Below are 16682 nucleotides of genomic sequence, written 5' to 3'. Positions count from 1 at the left end.
GCGGACGAGGAGCGGAAGACCAGCGGACTTGGACGGACAGACGAGCGGCAAGACGAGAGGACGAGCTGTCGTTCACGGAGTTACGGAGCGGACGACACGAGGACGACGAGCCGACGGTGAGCGCGGACGAAGAGCTAACTCGGGCGGACACACGAGAGGACGACAAACGGACAGTTAACGAGCTTTGACGATGACTACAAAGACTCCTACTACTGTGTGGAGCTAGGGCCCCGAGTCGGGATAACACTGAGCTTGAAATGGAGACGGATCACCGTATCCTTAATACTGCGGTTTGCTGTTGATAATAGACCTGTTCATGATGTATGTAGTCATCATTCATGCAATACAAGCCGTTTTCCGTGAACAGCACCAACTTGTCATTTTTGCGATTTAAGCAGATTTTATGTATTTTTCGATACATGCGGTCCTATCAAGTCCAGATAAGCCTCATTGCTTATTTCAACTTCGCATTGTTTTTACTGGAATGCAGTGTTCAGTGAACCATGAGATATTGTGGGTCATATCTCAAGGCGTATAGAGATTATTTATGGCGAGCTAGTGATTGTAATGAAGGATTGTTGCTGAAGGACCCATGCCATTGCCAAACCGAACCCACCCACTGCCAGCAGTTACACGATAAGCGCATTATTTATGGCTCCTAATATGTTCGAATATTTATGAATGGGCCACCGAAGCTTATAGGGGTTTCTCGCATTGTCAACACAATACGTTACAAGAAGCTATCAGAAAGTACAGAACAAACTTCTTAGAACGTTTCGATTTGTTTATGCAGGAATGACAGCCATTTGGAAGATGAACTCAAATGGAAAATCCAAAGCCGGGGGCATAAAGTAACTACAGTTATGAAGAAATAAATAAAAAATTATGGAATTGTTGTCCATCGCGTTGGAGGCATTACTAAGTGTGCTGTTTCATAAAGAAAAAAAAAACTTTCCAACTACAGATTAGAAGGGTGACTGATCTTGGTTTAGCTTTACCAAGGGACAACAAATAATAATGGGCTGCAATTTTTCAGTTGGCCTCTGCTCATTGTGGATGTTTGTTTCACTTTTGGTTCAACCACTTCCATCGGTTCTCCGTTCTAGCATGGGTAAACAAAGCACAGCTAAGCTCGTCTACCGACAGTACCAACATCCTGCACGTTTTCCCGTATCCCAATATTGCGATGTCCCCGGATAACGTATGTCTCGGTAATCCAGCGTCGGCCTCGTGTCCCAGAGCTCCAGTGTCCCGCGTGTCTCGACGTATCCGCGTGTCCCGCACGTGTCCCGATATCTCCACACCCTGCGTGTCCTGAGCTCTGTTCGGTCACTGTTTTTATATCAGCGTGCTGTTGGTTTTCCCATGCTGGTGTCGTGCGTGGCCGGGCGACCCAGTCGTCTTCTCTGGGACGCGGCTCCCCCCGTTGGTGGTCCTCACGTCATCATCCCACCCAAGCCGGACATGCTCTCCAATCTCAGAAACATTGCTCCCAGGGTGTTCGGCCCGCCACCCGGGTGTCCCACGGTCCCCAGATGCCTCGAGTCAGTCCAGGGCGAAAACCCGAGTGGCGACGCGGCGGTCCCGGCGAGGGGCTGTCGAGGCCCACGTAGAGTGAAACGTGGACCACACAGGCGGTGACCCGGCCCAAATGATGTCAGCGTGGCCTTCAACGTCCCAATTTTGCAAATATAGTTATACGTTAACGATGATCATCATCGGTGGTCTTGTTACCGAGGTCGGCTTTAATACTGGGCGTAATTTCAGCAAAATACCTACTCAAGTTGACGTCAGAGACCTTCACCTAGGCCGTTAACCGCGCTGGTTTTGCCGCTTTATGGAACAGCTGGTGGTGTGGGAAGTTAGTTGGATATACATTTATTCGCGAAGCAGGATGTGCAGTAGAGCATATGCCCATCTAATAGGGCTGCTGCTATATTTAGGACTCCTAAAGGTTATCGCACTGGGCCCGGACCGTTCAGAAGCTCGCCACATTCGCCGGCCTTGCATGCACACCATTTGCGTTATGCTACCTATTATGCATGATGTCATGATTGCATTTCAAACAAGTGTAGTAACGTTATACACTGCTCCGTGTCTATCGCATGATCCTTTTTTATGCTCGAACACTTTAACTAAAAAAGATGCAGCAGAAGGGTGGTCCAAGCAATGCAGTGAGATAATAATGGCGTATCTGCTCTGACGTTGATAATTTGTGCCCTCAATTGCCTAATTGGGCTGTAATTTTTAAGGTATTATGACAAAAATTGTAATAGAATGAATATTAATTCTATGCACGAATGTAATGACTCCTTCTTCAGTGGCTCATCCAATTAATTAGATGCAGGGTGTGGTCCATGTAACCTAGTCTGTTTAATGTGTATGGCTCAGTCTTGCAGGCATCACTTTTCCATCTAAATACAATTTTATATCTCACCGTTGTTATGATTGACGGTCAAGATCTAACCATAGTGTAATAAATAACAAGTGAAGACACTTCACCAATGTATAATGCAAACTCATGTAACAACTTTTCTTCAGCTGGAAGTGGGCTATGTAGCTACTCACGCTGCAGTATGACGTAATAAAACGTCATAAAACGTCACTCCCTTAATCATTGAACGTTATCCTCAGCCTACATCATCGTCTTCCATGCCCCGTCATGATTGATTTTTTAATTGACTTAGACATGAAAACCCACGTTTTTTATTCCACTAAATAAAGGTAAATAATCCCAGTCTCTTGCAGAATGCCTTGGTACACACAAAATCAGAGGACATCGATGTGCCACAGCCCGATGAAAGTCCTACTCGATCTAACTGCGCTCTAACATGCTGAACATCGTATCAGCATTCACTCTTATTCCGTAACGTTACTCTCGAGAACCCACTGTTTTTATTGCATGTATGGTCGCTTACTGAATGCATTGTGACAGAACCGGTATGAAAATATTCAAAAACAGAGGACATCATAACACCACCGGCTCCTAAAAAGTGTAGGGTATTTTGACAACGTCTCTAAAACATAACCCATTTTGATCGGTCCTATGAATGACATGGACTCGAGAACCCATGCTTTTTATTGCATATAATGAAAGACAATAATCGTATTTTCTTATAAAATGCGTGAAAAATATTTAAAATCAGAGGACATCGATGTGCCACAGCCCGATGAAAGTCCTACTCGATCTATCTGCGCTCCAACATGCTGAACATCGTATCAGCATTCACTCTATTCCGTAACGTTACTCTCGAGAACCCACTGTTTTTATTGCATGTATGGTCGCTTACTGAATGCAATTTGACAGAACCGGTATGAAAATATTCAAAAACAGAGGACATCATAACACCACCGGCTCCTAAAAAGTGTAGGGCATTTTGACAACGTCTCTAAAACATAACCCATTTTGATCGGTCCTATGAATGACATAGACTCGAGAACCCATGCTTTTTATTGCATATAATGAAAGACAATAATCGTATTTTCTTATAAAATGCGTGAAAATATTCAAAATCAGAGGACATCGATGTGCCACAGCCCGATGAAAGTCCTACTCGATCTATCTGCGCTCCAACATGCTGAACATCGTATCAGCATTCACTCTATTCCGTAACTTTACTCTCGAGAACCCACTGTTTTTATTGCATGTATGGTCGCTTACTGAATGCATTGTGACAGAACCGGTATGAAAACATTCAAAAACAGAGGACATCATAACACCACCAGCTCCTAAAAAGTGTAGGGTATTTTGACAACGTCTCTAAAACATAACCCATTTTGATCGGTCCTTTGATTTACATAGACTCGAGAACCCATGTTTTTTATTGCATTTAATGAAAGAAAATAATTGCATTTTCTTATAAAATGCGTGAAAATATTCAAAATCAGAGGACATCGATGTGCCACAGCCCGATGAAAGTGCTCTTCGATCTAACTGCGCTCCAACATGCTGAACATCGTATCAGCATTCACTCTATTCCGTAACGTTACTCTCGAGAACCCACTGTTTTTATTGCATGTATGGTCGCTTACTGAATGCAATTTGACAGAACCGGTATGAAAATATTCAAAAACAGAGGACATCATAACACCACCGGCTCCTAAAAAGTGTAGGGTATTTTGACAACGTCTCTAAAACATAACCCATTTTGATCGGTCCTTTGATTGACATAGACTCGAGAACCCATGTTTCTTATTGCATTTAATGAAAGAAAATAATCGCATTTTCTTATAAAATGCGTGAAAATATTCAAAATCAGAGGACATCGATGTGCCACAGCCCGACGAAAGTCCTACTCGATCTATCTGCGCTCCAACATGCTGAACATCGTATCAGCATTCACTCTATTCCGTAACGTTACTCTCGAGAACCCACTGTTTTTATTGCATGTATGGTCGCTTACTGAATGCAATTTGACAGAACCGGTATGAAAATATTCAAAAACAGAGGACATCATAACACCACCGGCTCCTAAAAAGTGTAGGGTATTTTGACAACGTCTCTAAAACATAACCCATTTTGATCGGTCCTTTGATTGACATAGACTCGAGAACCCATGTTTCTTATTGCATTTAATGAAAGAAAATAATCGCATTTTCTTATAAAATGCGTGAAAATATTCAAAATCAGAGGACATCGATGTGCCACAGCCCGACGAAAGTCCTACTCGATCTATCTGCGCTCCAACATGCTGAACATCGTATCAGCATTCACTCTATTCCGTAACTTTACTCTCGAGAACCCACTGTTTTTATTGCATGTATGATCGCTAACTGAATGCAATGTGACAGAACCGGTATGAAAATATTCAAAAATAGAGGACACCATAACAGTACCAGCCCCTAAAAGTGTAGAGTATTTAAACAAAGTCTGTATTATACGAGTCATTTTGATCGGTCTTTTCCTTCACTTTGACTTGAGAACCTATGCTTTTTATTGCGTGAAATGAATGAGAGTCATCGCATGTTCATTGTTCCTATTGAATGCATTATAATCTGCAAAATCAGGGGACATCGATGCGTTTCAGCCCGGTGAAATGCCCAGTTGATGAATAGCTGTTTGGCCCATTTTAACACTGCGTCGGCATTTACACAGCTTCCGAACGATATGCCTGATAAGAGAACATGAATTCTTAGGTATCGCGAGCTGTGGGGCCTGTCCCTGTGTTCATACGCTATACCCATTCTGGCATAAAGAAGACATTCTTAGCTTGTAAAGATGTGTAGTAAAAATAAGTTTTTGGTCTTCTCATTATGTTTAAGTGATATTTCATTTCAAGTTGCGTGTAGAGGGATTTATTTTCAGTGTTTTGTAGAAAATAAGGGTGAATTAGCTGCTAAAACCAACACTTATATAACTACAAGCTTGGATAGTAGTTTCTTGGGTTAGAAGTTTTCACTACAGGGATGAAACTTTTGCACTACAATGACGAAAACGTCATCAATCGTCATCAGATATCGTTGATTTTCTGAGAGAGCACTTCCGGCAGAAGAAAACGCATTACACAAAATAATCGAAGTGTCTTCACTTGTTATTTATTACACTATGATCTAACCAAGATAACTTAACTTTCCATATGCACTCTTCATTTAGGTACGACACGGAATAAAATATTTATACAGCAGCCACTGGGTCTCCCCATTTTACCGAGCGATGCTGTTGCAACGACAGACTTTATGATGTAAAGGCCTGGCTACACTATGCGTTTTCTTCGTGCGTTTTTTGCGTGTTTGCGTGTTTTGCGTGATATCGTTCTAGAAAAAAGAACGATATTACGTTTTTGTGATGTTTTTCACCTTAAATTTTAGTTACATAAGAGTTATATTAGCTTTTGTATATAACCAAAGTAAAAATTATATTTTTTATAACTTTTTTCCTAGAACGATATTACGCAAAACACGCAAACCTGCAAAAACGCACGCAGAAAACGCATAGTGTAGCCAGGCCTTAAGAGACGACCCAATATGGACGTTGCAACCATTAAATGCGCGAAACTGAATACACACTTGTAAATCCGTTTAAGTGTGGTTATATGTGGCGCTATCCGTTCACCGCCATGACATCACTTCACAGTCAAATGTCATCAAGTCAACAGTAGCTGAAACGAGCTGTCGCATCCATGCCACTTCTCAAAGTCGTATCCCTGCATGCATTACAAAGGGCGATGCTGATGTTCTTTTCCGTGTTTAGAAGGCGGGAGGGGCTGCACGGTCTCCCGACATTTCTGTGTATGGAAAGTAGCCGTCTTTCTCCCAACCAAAGAGGCATCCGTCATTGTGTTTATGCACCGGTGCTAGACACTGAGTAGACAGCCAATAGTCTGTCAGGCCTCTGTCGTATTACTGGGGTCAGCGCGTGCCAATCGGCGGATCAGTCATGACGTGACAGACGCCAAGTTGTCTGGCATGAGGGCAAGTCACGAATGTCATATGGCACTGTGACATTTTGGTGACTAATACCGTTCGTGGGACACCAGGCTTTCACTGTCTAGGTATTTGTTCCATGAAACCCAGTGAGCATATCGGCGACACGCACTTGACATATCCTTTTCTGTTCTGGGCAGCAGCGAGTACCAGTGGCACGCCCAGTTGATCCCTCTTTGTACCCCAGTGCCCAATGGTCCACTCAGCTGATCTCTTTGTCTCCTTCAGTGGTCAATGGACCAGTCATCTGACCATACCCATCTGTCTTCTTCAGAGGCCATGGGCCAGTGTGTACCCCAAATTAACCCCCCTCTCTCTGTCTCCCCCAGGGGCCAGTGGTCCAGCGTGTACCACTGCCACCTGCGCAGTACCGGGGCGCGGTTCGCCGCCAAGTTCTGCAACAAGCTGCGTATGGACGTGCCGGCTCAAACGGAGATTGTGCACGAGGTGGCCGCTCTGCGCCACTGCCGCCGCTGCCCGCGCATCGTCCAGCTGTACGAGGTGTTCGAGACTGAGGACCAGTATGTGCTGGTCATGGAACTGTGAGTACAATCATATGATATAGTATGAAGATATAATAGTATGTATATAGCATGAAGAAATTCTGTGAGAAACGGTAATTTCTAAGCCAAAGAGAAGAGCTCATGCCAGTGTCCGTGATGGAAGGGGGGCTGTGGGACGTAACAGTTCCGTCACTCGGTGTGCTTACAGATGCAAGTGATTATCCCATCGCTACCACATTTCGGGTCCATAATAATTGCTGATATAATTTCGGGTTTCAAGTTATTATGTTCAGAGTCTTACAGATGTCTTTGATAGTTTCTTAGAAAAAAACGGGACGGTTTGTCTTACTGATGTCTTGATTTCCATATCTAATCAAGGGCAAATAACACCAGAATTGGGCTTACTGATTTACTGCTCCAAAAATAAATGCTTATCTTTCAAATTCAGGTCCTAAGGATCTTTGCACCTCAAAACTCAAAAGGGTGTACACATTTTAAACCGATGCATTTAGCTGATCAATCATAATATCGTTGTCATGTAGCTGTCCCAGCTTAGTGATAACTTATGTATTTACAATGTTTTATTTTTGTTGCAAAGGTCATGAGCGTTTCAGCAAGGGTTTAAATTTCATTAATGTCTCGTTCAGTCACTACGTTATCTTGCAAACACATATAATCCTCGGTTTGCGCATCAAATTATGCCTTTTAGCGTGAGCTAAGCGGTTGATCACGGTATCTGTGAGGTTGCAGCTCGGCTCGGCTGTTGCGTGCCGGTCCCTGATAACAAGCTCCGGATGTGGGCTCCATTTGGGGACGGCCATTGGCCGCCGGCTACCCCTTTCTGGCTCGTAGCTCTCTGAGTTTGACTAATCCTGTCCTGAGACGCTCCTTAGTCGCTTTTCTAATTTATTTCCACCAGCCTGCTGTCCATCCTTTGACAGTCCGAGCGCTGTCCTGCACCCATCGAGCTGACCTTCGACCTAGATGATCTCATCGGCCACACAATTGAGCCTACTTTTCTCCCCAAATACGGCCTGCCTTGTGAGGGTAGGTAGGGGACTCAGTGGGGACTGGGGAGTGGATTTTCATGGCTCACCTTGCTTTGGAGGAAGAAGGGCCTTTCCTTTGCAACGGTAAGCCTATGATTTTTTTCCGTTTCAAATTATTCGTTGGTGGAGTGCAGTGGATTTACCAGACGGATTCAGGACGCGTTCTGATGGCAATTGCTAGTCACAGTGCTCGGCTGAAACTGTCAATGAGCTCGCGCGTTGTAAATCGTGCTGAATGAAACCCGTGAGTGCAATGCACATTAAGCTAAATCACGTCTGATGATCGATTCGATAGCCACCCAACGCACAACCTTCCTGTGGTTTTTGGTGTGAATTCGACGTGTCCGCCACCTTACATGATCCCGCACTGCTGCTGGGACACTGCGCTGCGTACGAATCATCCCCGTGAGCGCCCCAGTGCGGTGCCCTGACGCTCCGAGTATAGCCGCGGGCTGTTGTCCGGGTCGGGTGGATATCATCTCCGGATGGCGCTCCCGGATCTGCCCGGACCCACCCGGAATTGCAGTGCATACATTTGAATCGTAACTCAGCAGAATGACCTGGGAGTGGCGACCAGCAGCAGTTTGCCGTCAGACCTGCGGAGGGATTGACGTCAATTGACATCAATAAACATGAGCTATTTTCGTTGAATGCCCCATTAAGTGATTTATTACGAGCTATATTTGGCTTCTTTTTCACAAATCATGCAATTGGATATGGTTATCTAACAAGAATTTTGGGCTTAGCCCTTGTCCAAATACGTAGAAGTCAGATAAACAATTACGATTGTGACGCGTATAGTGAAACTATGCTTCTGGGCACTGTTGTACAGCCCACCGCTAAAGTAATGTAGGGTTTTACCAATCTCAACGGTTGGCTTTGACTGGCGATTGTTTAATGCGGAGTGATCGAAAAGAAGATGTCAATAGCTAAAATTGCAGCTGCAAGGGTGACGATACATATAAGCTACATTCAAAGTTTCATTGTAGTCTGGCTAATCGTTCCTAAGCTTCAAAAGCAGAACATACCCATGACTGAAACCGCACATTACTTCTGCTGTGGACTGTACAATGTACATATATGACGTATAAAGCTGAACGCTGCATTGATACAGCTCCATCGTAGACATTGTCATTCGCGAGTCCCCAAGTCCGGCCGGCTGTTGTCGTTCGCCACGGGTCAATGTCGGGTCCGGTTGAACCGGCTCAGTGCGTGTGGGGTGGGGGTGGGGGGGGGGGGGGGGCTGAACGAGTGATGTCGCCGAGATAGGGGCTGTGGTGCTCGCTTACTAATTACGTCAGTCCGACGCACTGCCGATCCGTCAGCACGTCAGTGTAGGTCACATCATCTTTGCGCATCGCCGCGTCGTCTAATGTTAGCATCAGTCACATCATAGTGACGCTCCAGGTCGACACATTGAGCTTGTATGTCACAGAAACAGATTAAAGTAGGGGAGAGTGGGGTAATTTGGCCGGTGGTGTAAATTGGCCGCCCCCACCTGTACGAAAGCTGATAAAAGTAAATGAAATAACTTTAGTCTCTATTCATTTGTCATCATCGGAACTAACTCGAGAACAAATGTCAAAACTTTCCCCCTCTTAGTTTTATTCAAAATTAATAAAAGGTGAATTTCGTTAGAAAATGGTAACTTTTACTTCCGTTTAAAAATTTGTATAACATGAAGTATTTGGGCTGTAAACGAATTCCAACATTATAGTGCCATTTTTGAGGGTGTTCAGCGGTTCCAACTTCCAAGAGCAATTTCATCTAGTTCTGTACAGCCATGACGACTTTATAGACAAACATTTTCAGAATGGCAATGTGGGGTTATTTGGCCGGGACTAGCGGGGCAACTTGGCCGGCGCGCTCAGAGTCACTATGCTGGGACGGCCGAGTTGTCATGGTCAATTATACCATAAAGGACATAATTCATGACCAACTTTGACTACCTTGATGCCATATTTCCTATTGGACAGCTGTAAGGGCATGTGACGTCATCAAAGGTTACCTAACGTTTTTTTTTTTTTGCTAATAAATACTTACAGAAAAAAGATACAGCCGCGCAAATGGTCTCATTGTGTTCAGCTCGTCAAGGCGCATTGAATTATATATGTACATGATGACCTTGGACTCACGTAACCTTGAGGTCAAGCGACCTGAGGTAGCGTGACCTGAAGCCAACCTTTGACCTTGACCTCTCGAGGTCAACACATACATGTTTCGATGCGGAATGACGAGAATATTACGATGGTACTTTTAGTTTTGGCCTAGCTTGATTATTTCAAAAGCTATTCGTAAAACTGTCATCGCATCTATAGCCGCTTTTTTGACTATTTTCGACCCCTGTGACGGCTGAGTCAACCTCCAAAATGCTTCACATGCGTCGTAGGACGCACGTCATTGCTGAATGTGAAGCTGACTCGCCTATAACAAAAATCAGGGCCTCAAACTAACACCGGCCAAATTGCCCCACACCCCCGGCCAAATAACCCTGCTGGGGCAATTTGGCCGCTTTGCAGACCTTTGTAATACGTCACAATTTCAATATAAGTAGTTAATCTATCATTTCAAGCTTACTGTCCAAGAAAGTAAAATGTATGCCACACCTTTCAGCGTTGAGAAAATGCAGAAATGTGTTGTCGATTTTTAGTTACATCGTTTTCTAAAAAAAAAGCGGCCAAATTACCCCACTCTCCCCTACATATTTGTCCAAGCATTCCATCGTGTCGTAGTGGAATCAGACAACTGTGTTACAGACCAAATCCAGTGAAAAATGTACTGTCACTTGTCAGTCATAATTACCTTTGCAAGTCTCTCTATCAAATATCTAAATATTTACGTTTAACTTTAGAGTTACACAATTTCCTTTCTTACGCATGATATATACTCACTTACCTACATATAGCGTCGTTGAATACCTACTCTCAATTCACGAATGCTTGTGCTGACAGAGCTCGGATAGCATCGGCCGTCGTATGGCGTTTGCAGCGTTTGTAAAATGCTAGTAATACAGTCGCCATGACCTATAAACGTATAATGCGATGATTTATGAGCAAAGTTAAACAGTAGCTGCCCCGATTCAAGCTCATTCAAAATGTCGTGTTTTTCAATCCATCAATAACTCATGTTTTATGGGTCATTTATGCAGCATTGTTCTCATTTCCTTTTGATTGAAGCAGTCAGTCGGCATTATTGCTTACACTTTCATTTGTTTAATTCCATGAGTAACTTAAACGAACGACATCAGAATTCATCCAGCAAACTATTTAAGCTATAAACTTCAAGTAATGCATCCTCATTCCTCAATCCACTCATGCCTCGCGGGAAGCCTGGACCTCGTGCAGCCCAATTTTATCCTTACTGGTACATCACCGACCTCATAGACACCTTGCAATGGCAAATGATCTGCTCCCGTCGCGGCCAGTGAGTGTGATTGTGATCGCCACCGGAGGGTCCGGCTAAACTCCCGGGCCGACAGCTCATCAGAAGAGGGCATTACTATGGACGACCTTACGTGATTCCGATGGTATCACACGTGCTGATTGGCTCGTCTGCTCCTCTGCCATTCAAAAAGACCGGACGTGTCGAGGGCACCCCTATTATGGAAGCTTTTTTTGTAATAGAGAGGTATATGAAGGACAGGCACTAATGCGTTTGGCTCGAGTTAACGTTTTTATCAATGGAATTCTACAAGTCAGAGTTAATGAATGTCACTTAAAACGAGAGATAATGTGAACTTGGATATTATCAAGATAAATATCAATAGGCACATAGGATCAGACATCTTACATCTAACCATTGTCGTTTGAATCAGTTCACTTCTCAGCTCTAATGCAGATGGATCTAATTAATCATGCTTGAGCGATAACTGAATCTGAATCAGGATGTGTCTCAATTATTTAATCAACAGTCTCCTTTCTAATGATCAATTATTCAAATAGGAACTATGGTAATCGATTCACTTATCAACCACCCATGACCCAACTTAATCAATCCATGGGTGAATATGATGGGACACTGTCCCTGCCATTGTCTATTGATCGAGAGCCTTAAAAACGTTCAGGTTTTGTGAAATATAGGAATTGGTAAGTTAACTGGTCACAGCTTTTTAAAGCTACTTGAAGTGGCCCGTGGCTACTCTACAAGTAGATACTCGTATGTTGAGCCCTCCACACCTCACCTGACATACTATCGCCGTCCCTCTGATATTGAGCTTTGACCTGACCCGTTCCAGGGGCAGCGGTGGTGACCTGCAGGGCATCCTCGACGACAACCAGGTGCCCTACGAGAGTGACGTCATCCGCTTCATGCGTAACCTGCTCGAGGGCCTGGTGTTCATTCACGAGCGTAACCTCGCCCATCTGGACATCAAGGTCAGTCCGAGACGCACGCGCACGTGCTGTTACCATGGTACCGATACCCCCGCCGGCCGGGCATGCCGGTATTTCTTCAGCATCGCGACTGCTACAGTTCATCATCTTTATGCCGCTTCGCGAGGTCGAGTGCTACACTTTACGCTGATCGGTAACCCTGCGGCCGAAAGTACAGAGTGCATGGTCGTCGCGTATGCTATCGGTAGCTATAGGTTTGTGTCGAGTGGTATCGGTTTTGGTTATGCCAGTAAGCTGATGCAACCGGGGGCCGTTTTAGGTATGCATTGTTTTCATTGCCATCGCTCCTATACTGTCGCTCGATGATGATATTGTAGTGATCGGAGGCAGGCGCGATGGACCCCTGATGCAAGCCAGTAACAACAAACCCGCATGGCCTATAGAGCAGCTGCGACAGCGTTCCATGAATTGGTCCACCAGGCCGTGGCGCGATGGACCGCATCCATTAAACATGAGCAGCTAGCGGCCGTCACTGTGCGCGGACATCGCCTGTGCGGGTCGTGCGGTGACCCGACTCTGCAGTACTGGTACGGTTGCACGCGCCCGACCCGGGAAGCATATCTTTCCCGCCACCCGGACCTCGTGTCGAGGTCAATCGGAGCCCACAGAGGTTCCTGGGTGGTGCCTCTTGAACCGATTATGCTCCCGGGGTGGTCAGCAAGCTCAGAGATCAAACCTTCAAAGGCCCGTGGCAAGCTGGACTGAAATATTTCCATACTTATCCATATACGACGCACGACTGTCTTCATTAGTAAGCAAATGACATGAAGATCGTTTTAATCTTTATGGATCCTTGCGAACATTTTAATTATCCATTTGAATTTATTGAGCCCTGCTTAGTAATCCCGTCCGAAGGTGTTAAACTTGCGCGAGATGTCTTTATCCGCGAGCGTTCAGTACGTCCTGATCTGCGTGGAGCCGATTTGAATGTGAATGGCGGCGCGGTTCGTTGCGCCCCTCTGCAGACGGTGCGTGCAGAAGGGCGGACTGGCACGCACCACGGAGGCCGCCGCTGGACGTCCCTTTTTACCGGGTGTGCCGCCGAGCTGCGGCAGGGCTAACGCCTCGCCCGTCAGACGGTGTCTTCCGCATGGCACGGAGCCGCCGCCACCGCCGCTACCGCCGCGGAGACAGAGCTGGTTACGCGGAGGCGGACGAGCGACCTGAGAGGATCTGAGGGACGCACGTGACTACTGAATCTCACCGCCCTTCACGCGGCCGGCCTCGGCCGTTACAAATGGTCTGGTCGCTGCAGCCACCCGTGTTTCGCGTGTTTCCTTGATTGAGCGACGGCTACTCGCTACTCCGTGGGCGGAGAGAAATGGATGGCAAAGGACAGGGCGGGGCCAGATATATCTGGCGGACACACGTAAATGCCATTAGGGAGGAAAATTGCCAGACCGCTATTTATGGCATAAAACATACAAACGTAATGGCAGAATAATAGCATTGGTATGTAAGGCTGCTAAAAAGTCCTTGACATCTCAACCTGCAGTACGATTTATAAACGTTGGAGGCTGAAGCAGAAAATATAATTGTCAAGACAGCAGTGCGTAACTTAAAACCTATTTTTAATACAGACCATCTCATTCATTAAAAAATTGCATAGTTTGATAGACTGTCCTGAATCCTCTGTGATAAATGGATAACCCGGATTCTCAGAAATGCTAAGGGTCTTTGATAGCATACGACAATATCTACCGCGTATAATTGAACAAACGGGCAATCTGCTCCGGAGTGAGTGTGCGCCATTCAAACCAGTCCATCCGGCAGCGGGGGCGGGGGCGGGGGCGGCGCGGGACCAGTTCACGCAACAAAGGCAGTCGGAACAGACCACCGGAGCCGGCGCGGCGGACCGGCGGAGACCACACGGACCACGCCGATGGGCGGTCCTGATAACGCACTCGCCGGCGCACGACAGGGTCACGCACTCGGACGGATCTGAGCACGCGACGTGTGTGAGATCATCGCGGAGAATCTCCTGGCGGCGGGTACCCACTGACGGCTGATGTATGCATGAACATTGAACACGGCCGGTGCATGGGTCGGCCCGCCGCTCCGGTAACTTACCCAAGAGTCTCCTGAACTGAATAGACGTGAGGACGGGGTGACTGATGCAGTCTGTCGGGGCGACTGGTGGGTGACACCATATACCCCGACACGGCGGACGAGCGACAGTATTTCATGGAGGATAACCTCAGCGACTTTGAGTGCGAACAGGGCAGGACTTTCCTCATGCAAAATGCAAGCAGATTGCAGCGATGCTTGTAGCGATAACGCACAAGTCTCATGATGTATTGTAATGCAACGCACATTGTGCAACGCCAGGCGGCTCATGAAATCCAAGCCTGAGATACCGCATTTCTAAAGATTGAGCGTGAAAACTACACATTTCTGCTGCCTTTCTCCATTCATCATGTAGATATGGAAAACAAGACAAGATCCCCTGGCATCGTACTTGCTAATACTCTTAAAATGAACGATAGCACATGTATCGGCAATGTAGCTCACCATTGAAAGGGGTCTCGTTGCGTCAGCGTAAACATTTCAACTTTCAAGGCTCAACGAGAATGTTGCAGATATTTTCGCGTAGTTCTTCCACGGTGATCTCGATAATAGGCATAAGGTCGCAGTTGGATTATCATTATTTACCCTCAGTGTTATAATACCCACACCAGCAAGGTGCTTTTTACATGTGTTCACCATGGATCTTTGCGCACACTGTGGCGGTATCGCAGTTATCCATGCTATCTTTTACCTGACGTCGCTAGGAATAACATATAACCGCTCGGGCATGAACCGTCACATGAGATCATCTTCTCTCCGCCATCATGCCAGAGCTGCCACGCACAACTCATTTCGAGGCCAGCATTCCACGCATGTCCTACCGCTCTGAGGGATCTGCCATCTCGGCCGTTAATCATTAATGGACCATTACCAGCCGGGGCACGCCGTCATCCGGCTCAGTTCGGTCACGGACGTCGTAATTTCGCTATAATTGATTGTAATTAGCTATCGTTTCATTAATCACGCCCACTGTTGAACGTTGAGCAGGTATTTGTCCTGCCCACATGCGCCTTTTGTCTCACGCACACATGCGTGTTTGCTTCGATTAGTCTATAATTGAATGGCTCAGTTGAATAAATTAGTGAATTATAGCTTTCAAACTGATCGCGACACTTTAAACATTCATACTTACTTTGCCTTAAGGTAAAAATTATGTTACACCAATTTTATATTTATTTTTGTGTTAATCTAATGTTGATTCGATAACGTTGCATCGCTGAGCCTATCCGATGAAGACCTTTCCGATATCGTGCACTGCATTATTTTCTCCTTGAGGCCTATCACTTATCTGAGCTAGAGCATGCAAATTCTGATGAATTTAAGATTCAAACGCCTCAATTTTCATGCATAGGTCATCAGTTCTCTTGGTCGCCTGAAGCCAAAATCCATTGGTGCAGTTTCGATCAGTAGGTTCCGTCAGAGGGGCAAGGTCACTACAGCCCTGCGACGTAGTCGTGTTACTCCGCCTGCATTTCCTTCTTATCTGATGGATGAGCATTGCCAATAAATTATCGGAGCTCACCATTACTCTCCGACAGTGCTGGGTTTATGGTGATCGGCCGCCACCCCCGGGTGCCCCAGTCCCCCCCCCCCCCCCTGGCGGCGTGCCCCGCCCGTGACCTTCCTCTCATGTCATACAATCCGCCGACAGACATCTCAGCCCTCGCCGCCAATACCAATGGCCGGCGGCCGGCGTCTCCAAATGAACCGAGAAACAAACTAGCCACAAACACGGCTTGTCAGCGTCCGTTCCGTGCCTGTCGCCGCCGCCGGTGCGATCGGTTCCGATATGGTCTGGCGTTGGTAAGGTGATACGAATCGGCCGTCATATCCACCGGGAACTGTCCGTGAAACTGACGGGCCGCCCCTAAAAACAGCATCCCGCACTGGAGGCCCGAGGAGGACGGTGTCCCTTCAGAGGCGGAGCGGGGCCAGCTCGCTAATGATGTAGCACCGCTGAACATGGCCACAACAGTGGTCAGATGTCAAGGCGAGTGGTCTGTTTGGCCACAGAGCGGGTACCTATCGCGATCGTCGCCTCGTGGAGGCGCTGCTTGGTATGCGCTGGATGTGTGATTCCGGTAGTCGGCGGTCGCTTTTTCCGCGACAGAGGAATGTTTGACCCTTCTGAGGTGGCAGATAGGCCATCTGCACCGGTGCGGATCTGCTGTGACCTTTTTAGCCGTCTGTGACTCAGGCTGGCGTGGCTTTATGGACTATTCGGTGGAAGAATTTGGTATAATGCTGGG

The 16682-nt window shown here is 46.3% G+C and overlaps 1 protein-coding gene across 1 annotated transcript in view; it reads left to right on the top strand.

The window, feature by feature from the left end:
- Positions 1 to 16682, top strand: part of LOC122385451 (serine/threonine-protein kinase DDB_G0283821-like) — a 72280-nt gene that overhangs the window by 28467 nt on the left and 27131 nt on the right. The window contains exons 2-3 of the mRNA XM_043373745.1: positions 6753 to 6965; positions 12210 to 12348. Of these exons, the coding sequence (XP_043229680.1) occupies positions 6753 to 6965; positions 12210 to 12348 (352 nt within the window). The remainder of the gene's footprint in view (positions 1 to 6752; positions 6966 to 12209; positions 12349 to 16682) is intronic.

The sequence above is a fragment of the Amphibalanus amphitrite genome, unplaced genomic scaffold (genome assembly GCF_019059575.1).
Source record: "Amphibalanus amphitrite isolate SeventyFive unplaced genomic scaffold, NRLGWU_Aamphi_draft 000219F_arrow, whole genome shotgun sequence".
NCBI classification, from domain to species: domain Eukaryota; kingdom Metazoa; phylum Arthropoda; class Thecostraca; order Balanomorpha; family Balanidae; genus Amphibalanus; species Amphibalanus amphitrite.
This window is presented reverse-complemented; position numbering and strand designations above follow the sequence as displayed.